Here is a 25,675-nt window from a genome sequence, read left to right as displayed (position 1 = left end):
GTCGGTATCCGGACGCGGGCCGCTGCTCAGGTAAACAGATGCTGAACTTTTCTCTGCCTCCGCCGGTGTGACCGTCCTCACACCGGTTCAGTGTAGCAGAAGAAGTTGGTGGAGGAGTGACGGCGGGTCATGCGCGCGTCTGTCCCGGGCGGCTGTGAAGCAGGAGGAGCGATTTAACCCGGAACTTCGTGCGCTTTTCATGTCCACATCAGAGAAACAACAAAGTTCCTGTTAGCAGTTAGCTTCAGTTAGCAACCGTGGGTCCGCTGCCGGGTCACCCAGCCCGGAGTAAAGTTCGAGTCCGGGTCGAGAGCTGCTCGGCGGGAGGGCAGGACACTCTGCGAACGGCAGTAGTGTTATAAACGAGTTTGCGCGACAGCGCGCCGTTAGCCGTTTGTTACGGTCAGTGTTCACGGGAGACTTAGAAGCTAGGGGGACCGGAGCTAACACACCGGAGCTGGACTCTGTACACCGACACACCGACTGTGGATGTTCAACAGGTCACCGACTGCTGCTGCTGAACCCGGGTGAGTGTTTACCAGAGTACCCGGAACACCGACAGGACACCTGCGGGGCGTTAAAGTGGAGCCGGTCCCCCTGGTCGATAGTAAATGAGCGAGAGAGAGAGAGAGAGAGAGCAAGGATCTTATTATTAATGTTGTATAATCTCTATACGTTTATTAACGTTATATAACAGTGTGCAGTATGTCACAGCACGTTTACTGACCTTATATAACAACATTTTGTCCGATTATTACATATATCACAGACCTAAATTCCTTCTGTCTGTTCACAACACTTATAATACGTATAAAGTTACACTAATCAAATCGGGTTACATGGGGGTGTGGGGTGTGTGCTTTAGTTCATGGTCACATACAGCTCAGCGTGGGCCAATGAAAGCATTGCGTAATAATCTTTGGGTTATTCCGTGTCAAACCAGTAAAAGCTGAAAATACCTCCACGTGATCCCCCAGAATCAGCTGATTTCTTTAATATAATAACTTTAGCGTTTCTAATGAAGTAATGGAAAGTTTTACCTTCATATTATGGCTGTTCTCAGAGTTAGAGACCCCCAAGCAAGAACACATTGGAGCCCTTATAACTTAATAAAATTCCAGGACTGAAAACATGTAAGCTCTGTTTAAACTGCACATGAATCAGGTTTAGATCCACTGCAGGTGTGACAGTCTACAGCCAACATTTCATTTTTCTATAATTCATTTTAAGCTTTATTATCATGAGATGAAACATAGATTCAGCAGTGAAAATGCACTAATTTAATGTGTATAACATGTTTTATCTGTGTGCTTATAAGTCACTGGAGAAAAATGGGAAAAGTACTTTGAGTTACCTTTCAGGGCTCAAGGGTCAGAGGACCACGTGGGACAGGTGGCTGGACAACCAGGTTATAGCATATGAAAGGTCTTTCCAGGGTCGTCCTCTGGCTGATATTCCTTCTGCATCAGAATAATTTTATGTTTTTAACAGAGCGTAAATGTGTTTTGTAGCTGGGGATGTTTAACATAGATATCCTTTTAAGGTATATAAGAAGACATAACAGAAGAGCAGTTGAAACAGCTTGTCTCGAGCTGACATTACATGTGCTTCACAGATTTAAGTGGCTCTTTAAAAGCTCAGGTGGAGTTATTTAGGTCTAAGTAACAATTTTATTTGATGTTTTTATAGAACAGCAGATTACTTTATTAAGAAGATTAAATTATTGAAGACTTTTCTGCAACTTTCTCACCTTGCAGAGTCATCCAGGGTGTCGGATCAGACCCTCTGGCAGGCTGGGCTGCATGCGTGACACCCCTGCATTACACACTGACACACACGGGTGTAGATAATATAGAAAGGAGCACATTCATGTGGGGGTCCTGGAGGAAATTGTGAGAGTCAGGTCCTTAATTTCCTGAATTCTGCTGAATGGGTCATGCACCAGATTGCACTGCTAATGTCTTTATTTATGGGTGAAATCAAAGAGCTCTCCCAGTTAAGACTGGTTGGTCTGACTCCACCAGAGCAGTGGTTTAGTCTCAGACAAAGCAAGAAATGTTGATCAGTCATTACAATAAAAATAAATGCACATGTCTTTGCTTTTTTAATATAATAAAAATTGATTGATGACCACTTTTTTCACTACACGATTGTGAACACAGAGCCGTGCGACCCTATCATTCATTCACAGCCACATGTTTTTTTTTGGAGGGCCTTGTTGGGCCCCATGCAGCTGTTTGCTTACTCTGCAGTGTAATGGAGTGCATGAACTGTCTAACGGTTACAGCTGGACTGAGGTGTAATCTAAAACCTGATCCTGTCTGTGCAGGTGGTGGCTCACGCTCTGAGGTCAGCATGGCGTTTCCTTGACAAACCCGCATCGGTTCACAGTGGACCCGTCTGGGATCAGGTTCGGTTTGACCTTAGGTGACACGCTGCGATTTCTGGACATCAATTGGTCGTTCGTCGGCTACCTGTCAGCATGCAGCTGACCTATGAGAAGCTGCCTGCTCAGCTCAGGCGGAGCTCCAGACTCAGGAAATTGACGGCCGTCCTGCTCACAGCGTACGCCGTCAAAAAGCTGTCTCCATATGTGTGGAGGAGGCTGCAGGTACGCACACACCTGTACACACAAAGGTCATTATTGTTGAATGAAACATTAAAACTAGGTGTGAAAAAAAAACCCATTTTAGTCACCAGAAATAAAAAAATTAATTATACTTTAGTCATGAGAAATTGTTGGGTAGCTAAACTAAAGATTTACAGTCAAAGCAAAAGCCCAGCTTCAGGTTGCAGATTCTCTTTGATGTTTATCGCAGCACTAAAAAAGATTTATGACGCAATAAATCACGGAGTCACTAACAACAGTTTTCTTCCCTTCTGGCAACTTTTCTCACACACAAGCTCTTAATCAGGCTCAGTCACTCACATTGGAGCTGTTGTGTTGCTGCGTGAGACACTGCTCCTCCCTTCTCTGCTTTCCAAAGGTCTAACCTGTCACTGTGGTTAGCTTTGGACCCGTAGCAATGCACTAACATGGATATCTGCTAATTATTGCTAAGTAGTAACAGGTCAATAAAACTCTAGACAGTCACAAACATCTTGGATGGTCTGTAACTCACAGCAGGACATTATTATTATTTCATTAAAAATGCTTTGAGAGGCACAAAGACTACAAACATGGTGGAGAGGACCAGTTCAATGAGTGAGACAACAATCAGCTGCAGGTGCATGGCAATCAAAGTGGCCACACCCCCTAATGTTAACCTCACTAGATGGACACTGATAGATACTGCTATACAAATTTCACCCACTGAACAGTTCTTATGGTGGGGCACATTTTACATTACAGTGGGTTTCTGCTGTAACGTACATTTTAACATAGGAGACAATGGGGATTGACTCCCTTTTGGAGTTTGCCTCAGGCGTTTGTTAGAGGAAAGGCAGTTTCTGGGTATCTCAGTGTCAGCTTCATGTTTCAGCCCCGGAGGTTTTTACTCCTACTCTGCCCTCCACCTGGACTTACAGGTGTTTCTTCAGTTTGTGGGTCAACTTATAGCTGTGGCATTTGTTCATACTGGTGTAATCAATGCTTTTTTCACTCATATTGGCAGTAGCCAATTAGTAAAGTGAAGTATATAAAATATTTTCTTTAATAGACCCTGTGCACGAGAAAATGCTAACTTCCAGTTTTACGACCGGATGTAGGGTTGTACATTTCCGGTAGCTTTATTTTGCAGTCAATCGCTACTGCGAAGATGGACTCCAGAATCATGTCCAAAACACGAAAACGGAAAGATCGCGTTAAGTTACAAAGAGCAGAGGTGGGAACACTCACCGCTGCTGTGGCATAAAAAATCAAATGGTCAATTTTGACGTTTGAAGCGTGTAGATCGATCGGTTGTTTACGTCACTCAACACAAGCAGAACTGCATCACTGCAGCAGAAGACACATCGTCCACACTCAGAAGCACATCTCTGTATAGTGACTGGTCTTATGATTTAAACAGGCAAATGTTCAGCATTCAGACTACAGGTGAAGAATAGTCAAATGTTTCCCCGTTATGTTGATATCAGCTAGTCAAGTACACACCTACACAGCATGTTAACAAACCGTGAAAAAAGCCACAAAAAATAAATGAATCATAGCTGGTAAGGATTTCTATACATTAGTGTTTACGAAGGGTATGTTGTGACTTACCTTCAAAATTACAGCGGTCCCTCGCTATAACGCGGTTCATCTTTTGCAGCTGCGCTGTTTCGCGGATTTTCTTTGTGCAAGTTTGCATGCGTCATTGTGTTCTGCATCCTGATTGGCTGCAGAACACTGTCGATCTCCTCCGTGCCGTCTCTCCTGTACAGTACAGAATCGCTACATCGATCGCTGATTCATTGATTCATTGATGTTGAATTATCTCGCAGCTGCTCTATTCTCATGTTCTGGACCTGAAAACAGGGTTTGATCTTTGGTTTTATTCTATAATACTGGACTTATTTTGCTACAAAGGTTTGAACTTTGAGAGTTTAAACAAGAGAGAAAAGTGTGAAAATGTTCACGCCTGTCTGAGAAAAGTGTATAAAGTGTGTAGTGAGGGGTTTTTACAGTCTTAAAACATCTATACTAATTGTTAAAAATAAAGTTGGCTACTTTGCGGATTTCACCCATCGCTGGTTATTTTTAGAACATAACACCCGTAATAAACGAGGGACCGCTGTACACAAATACTGAGAAATATAACATTTGAATCCTTTTTCTCTTTTGCTCTGAGGGGTGAGGGGAAAATATCGACAAGTCGACGAACATCATCTACAGATATATTCGGTAAATGCCCGAGACATCTCGAGAAATGTAAATCACCGCTTGATTCATGCGTTTGGTTGACTTGTTTTAGAAAAACCGACCATAAACAAGGAGCGAAAATCACACCGGAAACGAAGCGCTCTACAGGAGTTTCCCCACCGGAAGTAGCATGTGCTGAGGCGCACAGAGTCTATTGTATATTTTCGGCAGATAGGAAAAATTCTTTTTCTCAGGGAACGCCTTTCCTGATGCAACCTTGAAGGGATTTTTATCTCCTCCTGATCTCGAGCCTCTCACACGTTTACATGTGTAAACCACCACACTGTGGAGCCACTGGAGATACTGTGAACCAGTGAAATGTATTTTAATTTAACTGTGGTCGGTGTCGTGACAGCCCTAACAAAAGATTCCTTTAGTTTAAGTCTTTGTTTAGCAAGAAGAATACAGGGAAGCATTAGTTCATGTGTTTGCTGAGGCTGGGATGTCTACGTGAAGGTGAGTCAGCCTACGTTTCTGTTTGGATTATTTGTTCTGAACTTCCTAAATCCACAGACAAATCCTCCCCAGGATTATCAAAAGAACATTCACAAAAACACTGAAAACTAAAGATGAGATTAAAATATATAAACTGAAACCAGGAAACATATTCTGGAAGCTGACTCAGAATAAACTGACCTGAAAACAGAACTGCACAGACCTGTTCACACCTGTACAAACAGCGCAGGTGACTGTGGGTTTGTCTTTGCAGAGGCGAGCAGCAGGTAAACAGCTGGGTGTATCTGATCCATCAGTGGGTGCAGTGAGCTCTGCTGATGATGGCGGAGAGAAGAACAAGAAAGCGAAGAAGCAGAAGAAGAGTGACAGCAGGTGTGTTTTTAAAATGGCAGAGGGTTTGCTCGCCTGTCTGGCTGCTCCGGGCCTTCAGGGTCGAGCTCAGGATGAACTTCTCGTGTGTTTCTGTCCTCAGGTCTCCGTCGGTCAACAGGGACTTTTTCCTCAGACTTTCCCGGCTGCTGAAGCTCTTGTTTCCACGGTTACTTTGTCCAGAGATCGCCCTGCTCGCCTTACACTCTCTCACCCTGATGTCCCGGACCTTCCTGTCGATTTACGTCGCGTCTCTGGACGGTCTGTCTCCTTGTTTGTCTATAAAGTCATTAGTTATCCATCGCTATTATTGATCATATTTTTAGTATCAATGGTGACGTAGTTAGTTTGGCATCATCGCTAATCAGCAGTATTGATCTGCTGTGTGTGTCAGGTGTGATAGTGCGGTGTATTGTTCAGAAGGATCCTCAGGCCTTCGTGCTTCAGCTCTCCAAGTGGCTCCTCGTTGCAGTTCCTGCAACTTTCATAAACAGCGCCATCAGATTCCTGGAGGGTCAGCTGAGCCTCAGCTTCAGGACCCGATTGGTTAAACATTCCTACCAGCTGTATTTCACCAATCAGGTAACACAAACACACACAAATAAACAGCTTCGACAGGTGTGTTATCAGGACTAATGTCTGATTTTTACACTTCACTGGTTCAAGCACAGATGGACGGGGACAGTCTCGAGAGACCTCGAGCCTAAAAACTGGTACTGAATGACTGATCACCTCCATCAGGCTGTCACACAGCATTTCATTAAACCAGAAACGAAATCACTGAAGCACAACTCCATCATAAATCCATCACTGAAACCACAAATAGAAGTTTACAAACAAAAAACACAGACAGATCTAGAGCTCAGTTAAGATGAAGTGAAGTGGAGACATGGAATCATGAACTCCGCATCCTCTGAGCTAAAAATGGGCGTTCAGTTTGATATCAGTTAGAGTGCATGGGTAAGTTGGTGGTCTGTAAAAGCACTATTAAAGCTGAGTGATATGTGAAGATTATAAGGCAGCATGTGCTACCATCCAAACCTCCTTTTTGTATTTTTTCAGGTGAGACAATATCAATACGTATTCTGCACATATCCCATTAGCATGGCTCCATAAACGAGTCTGTACCTTTGAGAACTGGGAGAAAACTGAGCTGCTGAGCAGCTGAAAACATGTAGCATTAAGCAGGATCGGGGAAACATTTGGCTTTGGAACAACAGCAGCTGGACTCCTCGGTTCCCAAACACTTAATGAGTGTTGTTAAAAGCAGACGCAGTGAGAAACCCTCCCCTGCTGCTAACATCAAAGAAAAAAAAGAAAGAAATGGAAGTATTTCTCCTGTTTCAGGATCTGGGATTTTGTGTTTGTGCTACTTTTAATTAAATGTGACTTAGATTATCTGCAAATCTTCACATTTTCTGTGGAACTAGTTTGTGAACTGAACAGCTGTCAGGCACATGTTTCACACCTTTCTGCTGCCAAGTTCATGAACAAGACAGTCCGCAGAGCCCAGCAGGCCACGATTTCCTTACTTGGACAGCAGGGAGAAGCTCTATTTATGTTACCCTTAAGGAAGGTTAGCAGGGACAGCTGCAGCGCTGCCTCACTGAACAGTTGGTGGCTCAACTAGGTACTGCAGCAAATCTCCAGAACGTTTTCTGACAGTGAATGTCATTTATCTTCCGCATTATCCGTTATCAATCAGTTACAAGCTAATCTTTGACCCATTATTATAGTTGCATGTGTCCCACTTGAGGATGATCTTTGTGGCCTTTTTGTTATCTTTTGTTATCTCATCCACTGAGTGTTCTGAAGTTTGTATGTTCTGATCATTAGTCTGATGCTTATTTTTGACCTATTTATACTCTGATTGGTGAACTTGTTGATCTCTGCAGACTTACTACAGAGTCAGCAACATGGACGGGCGTCTGTCCAATCCCGATCAGTCCCTCACTGAGGACATCGTCATGTTTTCGGCCTCCATCGCTCACCTCTACTCCAACCTGACCAAACCCATCCTGGACGTGATCGTCACCTGCTACACGCTGATACGCACCGCCCACTCCAAAGGTTGCTTATGTTAGCGCCAAATGATTTCACGCATGATGTGAACACATTGGTGTGTTGCTTGTAATTAATGCTTATTTTTGACTGAGGCTGAGGTTGTTCTAACAGCGTGTCTGCGCTACATGTTTCTGCAGGAGCAAACACAACGTGGCCGTCGGTCATCGCCGGCCTGGTCGTAGCACTCACGGCTAAAGTCCTGCGCTCCTGTTCGCCTCGATTCGGGAAGCTTGTGGCCGAGGAGGCGAAGAGGAAAGGAGACTTGCGTTACATGCACTCACGAATCATCACCAACTCAGAGGAGATTGCCTTCTATGGAGGACACAAGGTAAGAAAAACACCGATGTTTTAAGAAGTGATCAGTTTGAATGACAGGTAGGTTACTGTTAAACTTTGTGGATGGAGATCACCATGTCTGTGATGGTCATGCGAGTTTGGGTGTGTTTGATTTGTAGGTGGAGCTGGCCCAGCTGCGGAGGAGCTACACGTCTCTGTCCTCTCAGATCCATCAGATCCTGCTGAAGCGCCTCTGGTACATCATGCTGGAACAGTTCCTCATGAAGTACGTGTGGAGTGCCTCCGGCCTGGTGATGGTCGCCGTGCCCATCATCACCGCCACCGGATACGCTGAACACGGTAAACACACTCCTGTTATCGGTGTACAGTATCACAGCGAGTCTGGTGCGAGTATGGCGTTCAGCTGCTTCACCTTTGACCTGTGATGTGCTCAGACTCGGAGGAGGTGAAGCAGGCTGCCATGGTGATGAAGGAGGAGGAGCTTGTGAGTGAAAGGACGCAGGCCTTCACCACAGCCAGGAACCTCCTGAACGCTGCAGCCGACGCCGTGGAGAGAATCATGAGCTCCTACAAGGAGGTATGCACGCCATGCTTCCTCCTCTTTTTCACCTCCTCTGATTCTCTGGCTGATGGTTAACAGAGGAGTATTTGAAGAAGGCAGCTGCTGGAGGGAGACTATCACTTCCTTTCTTCTGCTCGTCTTCCTCCAGTCTTCACCTTGTGTTTCCTCCCTTTCTCCTTCATGCCATGTTGATGTTTAAATGATGCACACTGACGACTGACTGCTGTGCAGGTGACGGAGCTGGCAGGTTACACTGCTCGAGTCTCTGAGATGTTGGATGTGTTTGAAGATGTGAATCAGGGGATCTACCGCCGCTCCGCAGACAGAGAGAAGGAGGAGTTAACAGCTGATGGAGGAGGAGGAGCAGTTCAACACGGGCAGAGAGTCTGTGGTCCGCTACAGATCAGAGGTGAGTCTTGTATCATGTAACACCTCTGCAGCACTTTACTCCCAAACTCTCAGCTGGGTTATCTTTGGCCCGGTGTCATTTGTCGCTTCAGTCACTAAAGGGCAAAACCCCGCCCACACACAAACTCCAAACAGGAAGTTGAGACAGCTGTTTTGTCTGTTGTGTTGTGTACAGGTCAGGTGATCAGTGTGGAAAAGGGGATTCGCTGTGAGAACCTGCCAATCATCACGCCTACCGGAGATGTAGTAGTGTCCTGTCTGAATATCCAGGTAACACACACACACACACACACACACACACACACACACACACTTATCCAGGTGACTTCAGGGTTATCCCTGACATTTTGTTACTATGAAGGTGGTTCACTTCTTAGTGGGTTACATCGCCATGGTAACCTATCCTTCAACCTTTTGTGTGCAAACAATTTTACAATAATGTTGTTGTTCTGTAAGCATAACCAAACAAATTAAGACACTTATTTGTACTTGAGGCCTTCATATCGACTGCAGGTAGACGAAGCCAAGGCAAAAATGTATTAATACAGTAGCTCCAGACTGCCAGCGTTAGCATGAGTGAGTCCAAATAATGCAAAGATATCCTGGGTATGTTGAACTTTCTTTGTAGCAGAGGACGTTGCTGTGGGCTTTTCCTTTTATTTATTTTTAATTTAATGTCTGTTACGATCCGAACCATGAATCCTCAGTGTGGTCAGTGTCGCCTCAGTGTGCAGCTAACATTTGTGGCCACATGGTGGCACTGCTGCAGTCCAGTCCTTATTTGGATTAAGCACAAAACCATCACAGATTTAAAGGAAGTCAACTGTACATGCTCGCTTTACAGACACACAAATGTATTTTTACTTTCTGCACATAATAATAATAATAATAATAATAATAATGATAATAATGATAATAGTAATACTACTACTAATGATAATAATTTCTTGGCACATTTCAAAGCCCTTAAAAACAATGTCACCTTACAACACAAAACTAACAAGAACAGTAATAAAAAGGATTTGAAATCCTGGAATAATATGATTGTGAATGATATGAAACTAGATGGCTGTAGTTGATATGCTGATGAAAACAGATCGATTCTGAGCTGTGATTTGTCCGAGAGTCTGTCTAACGAAGGGGAAGTGTTGATAGGTTTGAAAGATGAGGTGCGGCACAGCTAAAGTCCTCCGGCACACTTGGTGTTAAGTCTGAAGTGAGGAGCAGTCAGGAGAAGCTGAGCACAGGGCAGAGAAGGGGTGTAATGATGGACGTCTGACAGGTATGGGAGTGACGAGCCGCACTGAATATGCTTCTTCCTAGCTCTTCTCTTACAGATGGGACGAGAAGAAACAGTTATATAATCAGTTTTCTCAGTATAGTCAAAACATAATTGAGCAAAAATGAAAAAGAATAAGCAACAAACACGGCATTCATCTAATTCTGTGTAAACATATTTGTACTCGTAACTTTCAGTCTGGCTGATCCGCCGATGCTTTCTTGATTAAGTGTTTTTCCTCTGAAGCATCCCCTGCAGCCTCCGTGTTTAACGCCACAGCGCTGTGAACTGTGGGTAATTTCCCTCAGGCAAAGTCTGCAGCAATTACAGAAAAGAATGAATAAAGGGCTCAAAATTTCTACCAAACATCCCTCCTGCAGCCTGTTTGACACTGGGTGTCAGACACTGAACCCTCGCTGCCTTTGCGGGAGCAAGCCTCAAAGACTGTGAGTCTGTGGACATTGGGATTGGGCTCATTCTTTCCATATGCGCCTGGGGTCAGAGGTCATCGCTCATTAGCATGTGCCGAAACAGTGAGAGAGTGTGCTACTTTGTGTGTTTGTGCGTGCTCGCGGCATAGAATGAGGTTCCTGTGTTCAGTACGAGAGGATGAGAGAAGAAGAAGCAGCAGAGATGGAAACATAGAGGGGAAGAAGAGGAACATTGATGGACACAGAAACTCCTCTCTGTTGTCTGGTTCTTAACCTTTGACCTCTCTGCTCTCACAGCATGTGCTTTGATTGGTCTCTTCTTTCAGTGTGTTGTTGCGAGGAGGGACCTCCGAGATTCAGTCACATGTTTACAGGCATCACGGGGGCCTGCTCAGGGAACGAATTCAGCATCAGCAAGCTTAGGATAGATTTGAGCTGTTTTTGGCTTAACTAAACCCAACAAACACAACCACACTAAGCTAAGGACAGACGTAGCATGAAACAGCAGCGAACTAAACAAATGTGAGGGATTTAAAAATATAATCTAGGCTAAAAGAAAGACAGCTGCTGTAGCCAGAGCCAAGAATTAAAGCTGGTAAAAGATCCGGACTGTATGGTTAATAATGCAGTATGTATTTGCCCCAGGTGGGTCCTTGGGTATTTTTACTGAACTGAAATAAACTTTACATGTTTGTAGATTTGTATTTTATATTAACAATCTAAACTACCACAATAATACTTAACCAAAGCTTAAACATTTACGCTGTGGAGCAGAAGCAGAACAAAAGCACGACATCGAATTGCAAAGATATCAGAATTGTGCTTCAGTGCAATGCTGGAATAAACATAATTACATGTTTTGAAGTGTCAGGAGGCTACTGCACACCCTTGCTTTAGACGCACCCGTGCCGTCTGCAGGTTTGCAGAAGGAAGGTGGGTGGGGGGGTGGTTCTCGTACAAGCTTACGAGAATCTGCCAAATTTGAAGATAATAGCAAACCAAGCTCGCATGCTTCTCATATTAGGCAAAAGCTTGTTGTACAGGTGGTTTGTACACCTGGTGTTTGTACCCACAAAGGCTTTGATTGCAGTTACAGTAATGGCCATAATTGTTGTCAACAAAGGATTATCTTCACAGTGCCGACTCTTTGTTGTCTGCTGCCCGCGTTTCACCAAGTGAGAAGAGAAGCTACAGCTTCTCTCTTAATTATACACACGAGGACACGTTATCAGCCTTCATGTGGGGAACAGATCGAGATCACACGGGATACATTTTGTAATACTTTTTATTTTAATACGTGGGGGTTGGGCACTACGATAAAACACAGTCGGTGAAAAAAAACAGGTTTCTTTGCAGGTGTCTGTCGTACTTTCAGCCGTAGCTCAACACTACATACAGTGGGGCAAAAAAGGATTTAGTCAGCCACCGATTGTGCAAGTTCCCCCACCTAAAATGATGACAGAGGTCAGTAATTTGCACCAGAGGTACACTTCAACTGTGAGAGACAGAATGTGAAAGAAAAATCCATGAATCCACATGGTAGGATTTGTAAAGAATTTATTCATAAATCAGGGTGGAAAATAAGTATTTGGTCAATAACAAAAATACAACTCAATACTTTGTAACATAACCTTTGTTGGCAATAACAGAGGTCAAACGTTTACTATAGGTCTTTACCAGGTTTGCACACACAGTAGCTGGTGTTTTGGCCCATTCCTCCATGCAGATCTTCTCGAGAGCAGTGATGTTTTGGGGCTGTCGCCGAGCAACACGGACTTTCAACTCCCGCCACAGATTTTCTATGGGGTTGAGGTCTGGAGACTGGCTAGGCCACTCCAGGACTTTCAAATGCTTCTTACGGAGCCACTCCTTTGTTGCCCGGGCGGTGTGTTTTGGATCATTGTCATGTTGGAAGACCCAGCCTCGTTTCATCTTCAAAGTTCTCACTGATGGAAGGAGGTTTTGGCTCAAAATCTCACGATACATGGCCCCATTCATTCTGTCCTTAACACGGATCAGTCGTCCTGTCCCCTTGGCAGAAAAACAGCCCCATAGCATGATGTTTCCACCCCCATGCGTCACAGTAGGTATGGTGTTCTTGGGATGCAACTCAGTATTCTTCTTCCTCCAAACACGACGAGTTGAGTTTATACCAAAAAGTTCTACTTTGGTTTCATCTGACCACATGACATTCTCCCAATCCTCTGCTGTATCATCCATGTGCTCTCTGGCAAACTTCAGACGGGCCTGGACATGCACTGGCTTCAGCAGCGGAACACGTCTGGCACTGCGGGATTTGATTCCCTGCCGTTGTAGTGTGTTACTGATGGTGACCTTTGTTACTTTGGTCCCAGCTCTCTGCAGGTCATTCACCAGGTCCCCCCGTGTGGTTCTGGGATCTTTGCTCACCGTTCTCATGATCATTTTGACCCCACGGGATGAGATCTTGCGTGGAGCCCCAGATGGAGGGAGATTATCAGTGGTCTTGTATGTCTTCCATTTTCTGATGATTGCTCCCACAGTTGATTTTTTCACACCAAGCTGCTTGCCTATTGTAGATTCACTCTTCCCAGTCTGGTGCAGGTCTACAATACTTTTCCTGGTGTCCTTCGAAAGCTCTTTGGTCTTGGCCATGGCGGAGTTTGGAGTCTGACTGTTTGAGGCTGTGGACAGGTGTCTTTTATACAGATGATGAGTTCAAACAGGTGCCATTCATACAGGTAACGAGTGGGGGACAGTAAAGCTTCTTACAGAAGACGTTACAGGTCTGTGAGAGCCAGAGATTTTCCTTGTTTGAGGTGACCAAATACTTATTTTCCACCCTGATTTACGAATAAATTGTTTACAAATCCTACCATGTGGATTCATGGATTTTTTTTTCACATTCTGTCTCTCACAGTTGAAGTGTACCTCTGGTGCAAATTACTGACCTCTGTCATCATTTTAAGTGGGGGAACTTGCACAATCGGTGGCTGACTAAATACTTTTTTGCCCCACTGTAAATAAGGAGTCTGTGCTGTTGAGTAGTTGTGCTGTAGGAAGTAATTAGTTGGGTAGTTAATCAGTAAAAACAAAGAAAAAATTCTGACTTTTAAAACACAGACTCATCTTTAAGACAAGGTCGATCCGACTGTATTTACCACCACAGCCTGCTAAATGAATCTGTTGCTGTTGCTAACAGGATTATTAGCCGTAGCCTCGTTCTTTCAGCTGCAGCCTGGTGGTGTTAAACAGTGTGGAAAACAAGTAAAGAACAAATAATAACTGAATACAAGCCAGTGAGAAGGATTATTTGCAAGTTTAGTGCCAACAAGTGCAAGGTTTTAGTGCTTTAATTAGTATCTGGAGTACACAGCTACAGAAAACAATGAGAACTTGTATTTTCCATTCATGCTCAACAGCCTTTAGATGCGCTCTGCATCTGTTGAGCTGTTTTCTCAGAGCAGGTCAAGTCCAAACCATGTTTTCATGGCTTTGCAGGCCTGGCTTGCCTCAGTAAACCCCTTTGTCATATTTAAAACCCGGGTGTAATCTCACATCTTTAACTCCTAAATCATGCGTTGCAGTACAGGCGTCTGTGCACATATGTTCTGTAAAGACTTGGAGACACCTTTCCAGAAACGAGTCCAATCCTGTGGATTTGTCTCTCTGTGTGTCTCAGGTGGACGATGGGATGAACGTGCTGATCACTGGTCCAAACGGCTGTGGGAAGAGTTCCCTGTTCAGGATCCTCAGTGGGCTGTGGCCTGTTTATGGAGGAGTCCTGTACAGACCGGAGCCAGAGCACATGTTCTATATCCCACAGAGGTAACACTACTACTACTACTAGTACCAAATTCAGTTCAGCACTCTATATTTATATGGTTCCAATTACCACCAACAACCATTTGTCGGTGTTTTACAAAGTTAAGGCCCTAGATCCACAGCAGTTGTGGTTTCCTGTTCTGTGTGGTTTGCAGGCCTTACATGTCAGAGGGGACCCTCAGAGACCAGGTGATCTATCCGGACTCGGTGGAGGAGATGGTTCAGAGAGGACTCACAGATTCAGACCTGGAAGAGATCCTTCGCACCGTCCACCTGCGCTACATCATGGACCGAGAGGGAGGTCAGTCCGAGTGCGTGTTTAGCTGTGCTCTGCGCTTTGTTTGGAGTAAACAGGCAGAAAAACCTCCACAGCAACTCAGACTCAACTACACAAACAAACATAGAAGACGGGAAACTCGTGAGGCAGATTGTGCGGCGGTGATTGAACCAAGAATTAATTATGAGGAGTCATTTCACATCTAATGGTGCCTCGACCTCATTTCACTTCATATGACACTTAATTTTGAGAACCGCTCCATCACAAACATTCAAACCGGTTCGAATGCTCAAATCAAATTCTGCTAAATATTTAATCAGTGCCCCGTCCCCAGCCTGCCGTGAAGGGTGCTCGACTGTTTGACTGACACTTGCAGTCAGTTTGAGAGCTCGCAGCAGCTGCAGGATGATGCCAGGATGTGTCAGGGCGCAGGATTCAGGAAAGACCGGCTCACCTGTCAGCAGTATTAAACATGAAAATACAGAGAGAGCTTTTCACTTCACCTGAATCAAGTTAATGAATGAACATATCTATCATTAGTTGCAAAAAAAAGTGTAGAAAAACGTATAAAATGATGTCTTAGAGAGTGGGAATCAATCAGTAAACATGTAAATACTGAATTAGTAGTGTTACACGTACACTTGAGCCACATCATGTGTACATCAGCGCTACCAGAAGACTGTGGGGGGGAAATTTTTACACATTTCCCTTTGGGCTCGGATTCATAAAGCATCAGTCTGCAGGTGCATGGACACACGCAATTGTAAATGTCGTTTAACTGGGATCATCTGTAGCTGTTGTAATGCAATGCTGCTGTGGCGACACCTGTGTATGTGCTTCTCAGGTTGGGAGTCGGTCAATGACTGGAAAGATGTTCTGTCTGGAGGAGAGAAGCAGCGGATGGGGATGGCTCGGATGTTCTACCACCGGTAAGGTCTCACTCTTCAATGAGTGAAGGATGCTCACAGCATCTGGCTGTGCTCGGGCTGGACTTTGGACAGAGACGTCATGAAAGAGCGATGAGGTGCTCAAAGAGTTCTGAACAGAAATCTGAAGGAAGCGTTTTTAATGGTAAAGGTGGTGGTAAACCTGCCCTCTGCCTCCACAGAGCCAGCCAACAGCTGAACCGAGAAACATGCTAACTGAGGTGGTGTTGCAGTAGAGGTTTGCTGCTGTGTAGTAGCTGTATTATAGGTGGTATGTAGGTGAGTGTAGGCTCACTTTGTCCATAATGTAAACTGTTGTGTTTCTTGGCTCAGGGTGGGAGGATCTGAGACGTAGCTCGTGTTGGTGCTTTGAACTGAGCGCCTTTAGAAACTGTAATGTGTTAACTTTGCATATGAAATCAGATTTGACTCATGATGATTCTGTATGTTTCAACGGCATTAAAGTTAACGGCTCTCTCCCTATTCAGTTAGATAGCTGCTTTAAAATAACCACCCCAGTAACGCCCACATTTCCTTGGACACGCTCCCTTCGAGCAAACTCTAAACGCTGGGCGTGCTCGTGTTGAGCTTCAGCGTAGCTCTCACTATTGGCCTCAGTATTAGCATTATGGCCTATTCATTATCAGGTCAACCCGGTGAGTTAAATCGGCACCCCCATGACCTGTTTAGGACTGTGACCGCTGCCGTGTTTATTTTACACACCTCAGCACTGTTAAACCAACATGTTTCCGTTTTCCATCAGGGTGAAACGTCCCTGCAGCTGGTTCAGATGCAGTCAGCGCAGGCGTCAGGCCTGCTTCTGTTTATTCTGTCAGATTATGCTCCGCTATTAAAATAATGGTTTCATCTGCTGCCACCTTTATGATGACTAACATACTGTAAGTGGCCTGTTTATGAGCCGTGAACAGATTTCGCACCAGTTCAGACAGCTGACGACTTCTTGTGTTTATTTTTTCCCAGGGAAGAATAACAAATATTAAAGGACAGTTTAGCCCCAAATCTGTACAAATTCTGCAGTGAAAGGTCAAGTTTCTGTATCACAGAAGAGCAAGTGTCTGTCTATCCAAGATGAGACAGCGTGACACATGAAACGTCTGCGTGTTGTGTTGCTGAGATATAAACTGAAGTTTAAATGGGACTGTACTTTAGCGTACAGGTAAATGTGTGTTTGCGTTTGTAGAGAATTCATGTTATTTTCATGCCGACTTATTTTGGTGGCTAGAAAAACTCAGAACGTAGAAATAATAGAAGCTGCCTTTTGAGAAAGCCGTTTTAGAAGCATGCAAATGTCACAGATGCTCAGCGTGACAGTGACTCTGTGTGCGCCCACCATAGTCACCCTGTCTTCTCTCGCTCTTTTCCTCTCTTTGTGTGTTTGTGAATGTCTCTCGCCCAGCCCAAGGTACGCTCTGCTGGACGAGTGTACGAGCGCCGTGAGCATCGACGTGGAGGGAGGAATCTTCCAGGCTGCGAAGGATGCTGGGATCGCACTGCTGTCAATTACTCACAGGCCTTCCCTATGGTCAGTACACACACAAACACACACACTGAATCTCAGTGACCTTGACCTCAAGGTCAGAGGTCAAGTTTTCCGAATATCTTGAAGGAGGAACGGTTTTGAAACTGTAATCTGCTAGGAGGCTGAGGGGTACTGCTGCTAGTACTAAAAGTAAAAAGGTGTCATTGGTCATGTGGGAAGCTTCCAGCATCATGTGAGTCCAAAGACAACAGTTACACTGTGAGTGCTCATGAAAAAGAGGGCGACTCTTAAAATGTGGCTGGATGGTTTTTGTTGCAGTCTGAAAATGATCATATCTGTGACTGCTCTTTGAGAGTGTGTTATAACTGAGACGTCACCTATTACACGTTTATTTGAATTTTGTGGATTATTTCTCATGTCTTGCATTCAAGACGCAAAAGAAACAAGCATGGTGGCAAAATGAAAGCGTGGTATTCTAAAAGATCAGATGCCAGCTGAGTCTGTCATCTCTGCTGCTTCTGTGTCATCAGGTTAACTTTTGTGGGTTAAATTTGCACAATTTCTAAACAACAATGACATTCAAACACTTTTCAAGGTGATGTTTCCTGACTTGGAACATGTAAATGCTTTCATTTAATATTTTTTTTGTCTTTATGTCTTTACAAAGTCTTTAAATGTCATAAATAAAGTTTTACACAGCGTGCAGCAAAACTGAAATCCACAGACTAGTGAAACTCGAGATGCCAAAACTGCAGATAAAACTACGTGACTCATGTGACTCAAAGATCACGAGTGAACTCAGGTTTTATTTAATTTTATTTTCAGCCTGCAGGGGGCAGCATAGCTCTGAGCTGCTGCCGGCTGCCACACCCTCCAACTAATCTTCTCCTCCTCTGTCTCACAGGAAGTACCACTCTCACCTGCTGCAGTTCGATGGAGAAGGAGGGTGGAGGTTTGAACCTCTGGATGCCTCCACGCGCCTCTCTCTGCAGGTCTGTGTGTGTTTAATTCGAGCTCTATGATTGGTCCCCGGCAGCAGGTGTTTTATTTGAGCGTGTGCTGCTGTGAGACCGTGTCATGTTAGAAACAAAAAAGATGTGCGCAGTTTGTTTGGAGGGTCCAGCCCCCAGGTGGCTCTTGTTCAGGTCTGTTTGTAAGATTTATACTTAAACTTAGCTGTAAGACACAAAAACTCGGCTTAAATGTGCTTATTATTGATCCATAAGCATTAAAACAGCTTAAAGTGAATGCAGCTGTCTCTGATTTTCCTTCAGCAATACAGCGCAGATCAGGATTTAGTCAGGAATGGCTGTGGAACAAAAGAGAAAAGCATCTCAAAGTGCTGTCATCAGTCTCTTGCAAAAATGCCAGAAAAGCTGTGATTACTTCTTTCTAATGCGACGCCGCATTATGCTTTTACTTCAGCACACCTGCATGTGGAAAATAACTTGTCAGATCTTTAATTTATGCTGGATTACCACGCTTGGACTCTAGAGCTACACAGATAACATTGCTGCACATTTAGGCTGGATGACGACACGGCGACATGCCAAGAGTGCTTTTATTAAAAGAGTGATCAATATGAAATGCACACATATGATTTGATATGATAGTGCACATTAAAAAAACAGTTGGTTTCAGCCAACAATGAAGCCATTAAACTCCACTGAGCTGTTAGTTATTTGTGTTCATTTGGATAAAAACTAAAGTGTTAAAACTGAAACGTCTCAGAGTATGAACAGCAGCTCTCATCTTCTGTTAGCTAAAAAGCAGAATTTAGAGTTTGCCGATTGTTGCCACACACACAGTTTTGATATTTAACGTGTGTGTTCAAACTTTGGGCTTGTTGGTGTTGCTGTGAGAGTGGATGGGAGGGGACGACAATCAGTGTTCAGCAGAGACAAAACGTATAACACGAAGAGTCTGGAAGATAACAGTGGGTGACGAGATCAAAGGCTAAAACATACACAGGTAAAACAAAGGTGATCAAACGCACCACGGAGTCGCCCACTGCCTTCTGCTTACCGGGATTAAACAGCGAGTCGGTCTTAATATTCTTCATCATTCGGCCGGTGCTGCATCTCCCTCCGTGATGAAGGAGACCTTTGAGTCCGAGCCTGAGGCGCACAATGTAAAACATTCAGCAAAAAATTTAACATTAAAATTATTTGGTCATATTCCACGTGTCCTTTGAGAAGCTCTATAGGAGGCGTAGTATCCCAAACTTCACCAGCAGGAAAATCACTTTGCATAGAGTCAAGATTATGTCAAAGTAACTTTATAAATAGCTGTTCATACATATAAAAGTCATCTCGAGTGACCCCTGTAATCCCAGCTCCCCGCTCTGTATGTAAATCGGAGTCGGTTGTGTTTGCATAGGCCAGAGGACCGCACAGGTTCAGGTTTGGAAACCCACATTTATCTGCAACCACAGAGCTCAAAACACAGAGGCTACACGGTCACTTCATCTTTACTCATAACTGGACGTTTTATTTTATTAGCCATTTGCAAGCTGAATTCTAATAACAGCTCACTGCTTAATACATACAGAACAGCAAGGCTGCTCTGCTCAATGGGTCATGAATTCCTTTAATTAAACTGAATCTCAGAGGTATCTTTGACTTATTTTTACATTGAGATCACTTATTGCAGCTTTATGGGCTCATTGGACTCTAACAGCTTCTCCTAATGTGACAGAAAGTGGAGAAACATGAAGGATCATGATCAGTGATGCCCCGTTGTTAGACAGTTTCCTCTTATACGTGGGATCTAAACGGTTCTCCCTTCGTTATGCAGGGTTAACAGAGGTCATTATCATTTGCAGACTTTAAGCTTTTACACAGTTCAGACGTTTCTGCATATTTTGTTGATGACCTCAGTTCATTTTGGGAAGTTTTTTACTGCTTTTAAAGACAGAAATGTACCAAAAGCATCTCCAAGTTTGGCAGAAATATCTCTAAAACCTGCCACGTGTCCAACATCATGTGGATGACTTGTTTCTGAAAGATTGCGTCTTGTTATCGGGGGTCAGAGTGCGCGGTGGCTTTGCAAACTCCTCGGCAGAGTTTCGTTGAAATGCTTCCCCTCCTCTCAGTTTCGTGGTCACATGATGGGATTTGTTAGGTGAAAGGTTGAGTTGATGGCTTTCACAATAAAAAGAAAAACTAGGCCTGATGATAGCTTTATAGAAATTTATACGGTTCAGATTTTTAGAATATAATTATTTCGCACAGGGGAGGGGCTTTGGTGCGATACTTAGGGCTGTCACTGGAACACCCACACACAGCTCAATACCGCGCGAACAGAAACCTAAACTCTTTGCAGGAGTTAAACAAGCTCAGCGTCCTGACTGTGAGCCGTTAGCAGCTGCTGGATCAGTTCTGTCAGTGCGTTTCTGTTTCGTACCCGCAGGACGACCCCCCGGCATCACTGTTCAGCATCTGTAACTCCGTGAAAGCGATGTTCACATCCTGCTGTGATCATCCCGCTGCGCCGAGGAGAGAGAGCGGAGCTGATCACTGAACCCTCCTGACTCGTAAACACGCTAAAATTACCGCGACCCCTCTGACTGCTGCCTTTGCGCATGCAGCGGTTACTGTGGTAACCATCAGCACCACAACAACACGCCTGCGGCACATGATGTGTGAGCGAGTGAGGTCAAAGCGCGGAAGCGGCGAGGAGAGTGAGAACAGCCAGTCAGCTGGCTCCTCGCTGTCATGTGACGGATCATTAGTGGCTGCAGGGCTGCTGCAGTTTATCATTAGCCTCCAGATTTGAAGGTAGAGTTTATTAATCCAGAGCATGAAGTGCTTATTAACCTGCTCAGCTTCACCTGAAACAGTGAAAACAGGTTTGAGCAGAAGCTGCTGTGGGAAGAACACACAGATCTACTCTGCGGGAAGTCTAACAGACTTCATCTCCTCAGGGGTCGATCCCAACACCTCAGCAGTGATCATGATGCTCAGCCTGCAGCTTCACGGAGAAAACTATAATAAGGACAATCAGACAAAGATACATATATTTAACACACAAACACAGCAGCAGGATTCAAGCACATCATCGCACACTTAATCTGCGATTAAACACAGTATCTAATTATAGGATTGACTGGTGCACAAACGGGTCTCTTGTTCTTCAGTGCACGTTGGTGACTTTGTTTATTTTACCCTCACTTATGTGAGGAGCTCGGGTGAAGTACTGACTTCAGGTACTCAAGTCATTACCGCTTAGAGCGGCTAAAATATGCAAAAATATTGATATTAAGCACCAGCACATCAGCGGTCATATCACACGAGGATCCATGCAATGATTTAGCATCGCGCGTCGTGTTTGCTGCCAAATACGAAAGGAAATAAAGGCTCGGCGTATACACATTACACCGATTGAACTGCAGAAATAACAAAAAAGCAATCTGTGTACTCGTCCCCACGGACGAAGGCGTTCCAGGATAACAGATGGCCTATCGTTACATCCTGGTATTTACGGGAAAGTACCTGCTGGATAGTTGTATTATTGATACCAGGTGAAGGATCTGATACAGTCTCCTCTGGTGTGATTCTGGTAATTTCTGTAACACTATTACTTTCACTGCACTTACTAAAAAACGCTGTGTTAGTGTTCACGCCCGAGATACTCAGCAGCAGTAGCAGAGCTGTGTGATTAGAGTCCTTAAGAACGTATCGATCATGCCTGAGCTGACCCTAAGCAGCCTGGTGAGGTCCCAGCCGGGTGTATTGATAAAGGCCTGAGGATGCAAACACTGTTAATGAACTCTTGTGTCAGACAAGTTTACTGTGAGCAAAGTGGAGGTAAAGATTGGACCACTTACCGTTTCACTCTGTGCATTATGCTACGTTCACAGATGTCAATGTAATGTACGTGCCATTATTTACAATTTTATTTCTGCATTTTTTCCTCCTGTTCTGGAAGAGAATGGATCAGCTCGAGGAGAGAAATCCAACCATGAGCTCGTGTTTTGGCTGTGAAAGTGTAGAGAGACACAGGCACACGAGAAACAAGTATAAACAACAGCGTGAGCTACATGTGTAGTCTAGATTAAACGCAGAACTATAAATCACACATCAGCTGGCTCCCAGCCACATAGACATGCGAGTGGCAGTACACATTTGTAGTAATGCTTCCTCGTGTTTCTTTGTTTTGATAAATTTAGTATTTAGTGAGTAACTATGACAGTCTTGAGCTTCTTCACAAGGCTCCATCGCATCATAACAGCGCTAAAAAGTTGTGGTATGTTAACAGGAAGTTGTGATGCATCATGCAGTGTCGAGTGTCAGGCTTCAGTTTGTAGCGTCATATTTTCGTCTTCCATTGACTTGCAGTCAGTTGTTTCTTTGCCTGTAGAGTAAACATTAATGACTATTGTTTAGCTGGGGTATCAACCAGGAACAGGCGGCCACATTAAGGAAGCAAACACGCAATAACCAAAGTTATTATAATTCTAGATGCTGTTTGTAGTAATGGTGGATAAAGCTGCTGAATCAGGAAACAGAGCTTTCAGGTACAAGTACAGACACCGGTGGATTTAAGAGTGACAGGAAGCTTAGAGAAAACAAACAAATGCAACACCTGTAACAGCAATATTCAGAGAAAAGTAAACATAATATATTCATTGTATTTCTATGTGTCTGTGTTTGTGGTTTCTGTGATGTGCTGTGTCTCAGGAGGAGAAGCATCGTTTGGAGAACCAGCTGCTGGGAATTCCTAAGATGCAGCAGAGACTTTCAGAGCTGTGTGTCCTGTTGGGGGAGGCCGAAGGGGAGAAAGAAGAGAAGCTAGCCTCCTGAGATTACACACTGATGATTGTATTTACTGGTTAGCATTGAGAGAAACGCACACACACGTTTGTATTCCTTACTTGTAGGGCCCCGCGTTGACTTGATGTAACTCCTGTAATGTGCACTGGACACAAAGTCCCCAGAGAGCGGAAGTGACCGCACATGTTATAAATACCCTTAAAATGTACAAATGCCTTTGTAAAGCAGAATTATCCCCAAAGTGTCCTCAAAATGCAGAAATGTCCTCATAATTCACAAATGTCCTCACTGTGAAGATATGTCCTTACAATTCAGAAGTGTCCTCAAAGTAAAAAAAAAAAAAATCCTCAGAATTAAAAAGTAGCCTAATATTACCTCAAAATGTCGACGTCTCACCAGAGTTCAGAAATGTCCTCATAATACAGAGATGTAAATGCTCTGAGAAAGCACAAGTGCCCTCATGGTGTAGAAATCCCAGTATAGTTCAAAGTGTTCCAAAATGTCCTTGTAATTCAGAACTTTCCTCATATTACAGAAATTCCATCACTGTGCATGAAAACCTTTTGCTATGCAGAAATGTCCTCATATTGCAGTGTGCCTGATGGATGGGCCACACAAAGATGGACAAACATGCGCGCGCACACACACACACACACACACACATGCTAAGCAGGTAAATCGTATGACTGAAGTGAGTTTTAACTGTGAGTTTGTTTGTTTTTAAATTTTATCTCGTGAGCACTGCCGGTTTGCTGTCAGAGCTGCTGTTTCTCAAAGACGCCCATGATCAGTTGGCCTGTTTTTTACGAAGCACTTCCTGTCCTGATTGGTTATCTCGCTTATTTTAAATGGCTCGTTTCTACTGTCACGTAACCTTGTTTACATACATTAGTTGGCTGGAATAAATAAGCACCTAGAGTTTTTATTCAATTCAGCTTTAGGGGCGATCGTGGCTCGAGAGTTGGGAGTTCGCCTTGTAATCGGAAGGCTGCCGGTTCGAGCCCCGGCTCCGACAGTCTCGATCATTGTGTCCTTGGGCAAGACACTTCACCCGTTGCCTACTGGTGGTGTTCAGAGGGCCCGGTGGCACCAGTGCAGCCTCGCCTCTGTCAGTGCGCCCCAGGGTGGCTGTGGCTACAATGTAGCTGCCATCACCAGTGGGTGGATGACTGGATGTGTAAAGCGCTTTGGGGTCCTTAGGGACTAGTAAAGCGTTTGTACAAATACAGGCCATTTACCATTTATTTACAATAAGAAATCGCCACAGCAGTCACATTAGAGCGCTTTGCATTGTGAGGCTATGACAGGTTGGCTGTCAGCCTGAAGTGGTCCAGGTGAGGTGAGGGGAGGTTTTTTCTGCTGATAGCTCAAGTATTCTTGTATAGAAACAGCAGGTTTTTATACAACTTGATAAATGGTCTTGATCACCTGGTAGCCTGTGTTAGGAAAAATATGCTTTCCTTGACCAGTTTGCAAGTATGGTAGTTGTGTATTTGTGCTGCATTAAAAACTTAGTGATTGCTTTGGTCGCTGCCAGAGTGCTGCAGTTGCTGGTAGTTTGCATAGAAGATGCCGTTTTGTCTGCAAACACTCGTTAAACACTGAGGGGAGGTGAAATGCAACTCAGAGGCGGAGACCAATTTGCCTTCAAAGTAAAAGTTGTGCCTTATTGGTGAAACAAATGTTTCAAAATGTGCAACTTTTACTTTGAAGGTGGGCGGTCTCTGTTAGTGAGTGGTTGGTGAGTGTTTGCAGACAGGTTGCCATCTTCCATGCAAACTACATCCGTCTGTCGCAGTCTGCTAGTGACCAAAGAAATCTGAGAGGTTTTTGGTGCAGCACTGTATACATTTTTTAAACCAGTTTCATTTAGATAACACAAGCAACCACTCGCCAAACAGTCTGTAAGCTGCTTTTGTAAACAGACTTTTAATTTGAAAGGTGAGGATCAGTTTATCCACATATGCCATTGACCTTTTTTCCACCAACTGTGTGCTGGTCCTAACCCCCCCCCCCCCCCCCCCCCCCCAAAAAAAAAGAAAAAAAAACAACAACAGAAAAACAAACAGTACCAGTATAGCTCCAGAAAAATAAGTTCCACTGGGGAAACCACTGATGTCAGAGGCTGTGGGTGGGGCTACACTGGATAACATCTGCCTTTTAAACCTGTGAAGTTTGTGCTGGTTCTCCAAAGACAGTAAGACAAGGACCGTAAACACTGATCTGACAGCAGCCGTCAGCTGACTGAGAACAAAGAGAGGAGCAGCAGATTTGACAGAAAAGGATCAGCTGAGTCACATGACTGCTAAGCAGTCACGTGACAGCGGAGTCCGTTTATATATATTTTTAATTGTGATATTTAATCCTTTCCTGCGTGTACAAATAAACAGTATATTATATGCACAATCAGTAATATAAACAGCAGCTTCACTGATCAACAACAGAATAATCTGCTGCTGCAGTTTGAATAAAGAAACTTTATTTAGAGAAATGTAAACTACATGTTCCAGTGCAATCAGAATGAAGAAGAGGAGGGTGATGAAGATCCAATTATAACGATGCTGTGTGATGTCATGATGATGATGTCTGGATGTTTATTAAAAATAAATAAATAAAAAGTTTACTAATGCGTTTTGTTTGTTGTTGTTTTTTCCTCTGATCAGGTGACCAACAAACAGTATAATCAA

The 25,675-nt window shown here is 44.1% G+C and overlaps 1 protein-coding gene across 1 annotated transcript; it reads left to right on the top strand.

Moving 5' to 3' along the window:
• Positions 1-25,006, top strand: abcd1 (ATP-binding cassette, sub-family D (ALD), member 1). The gene is made up of 17 exons (XM_085259202.1): positions 1-527; positions 2,330-2,611; positions 5,550-5,668; positions 5,769-5,926; positions 6,060-6,247; positions 7,561-7,735; positions 7,867-8,057; positions 8,185-8,365; positions 8,461-8,603; positions 8,820-8,997; positions 9,172-9,266; positions 14,368-14,513; positions 14,666-14,811; positions 15,632-15,716; positions 17,131-17,256; positions 18,119-18,206; positions 22,896-25,006. Exons 2-17 carry the CDS (start codon positions 2,483-2,485, stop codon positions 23,016-23,018), a joined length of 2,271 nt encoding a protein of 756 aa, XP_085115328.1. The 5' UTR covers positions 1-527; positions 2,330-2,482; the 3' UTR covers positions 23,019-25,006.
• The last annotated feature ends 669 nt before the right edge of the window (positions 25,007-25,675 follow it).

The sequence above is a fragment of the Mchenga conophoros genome, linkage group LG20 (genome assembly GCF_057382185.1).
Source record: "Mchenga conophoros isolate Kocher_MC1m ecotype Shallow Benthic linkage group LG20, M_conophoros_male_GT1.1, whole genome shotgun sequence".
NCBI lineage: Eukaryota > Metazoa > Chordata > Actinopteri > Cichliformes > Cichlidae > Mchenga > Mchenga conophoros.
Note: the sequence above shows the minus strand (reverse complement) of the source record. Positions and strands in the feature narration are given on the sequence as shown.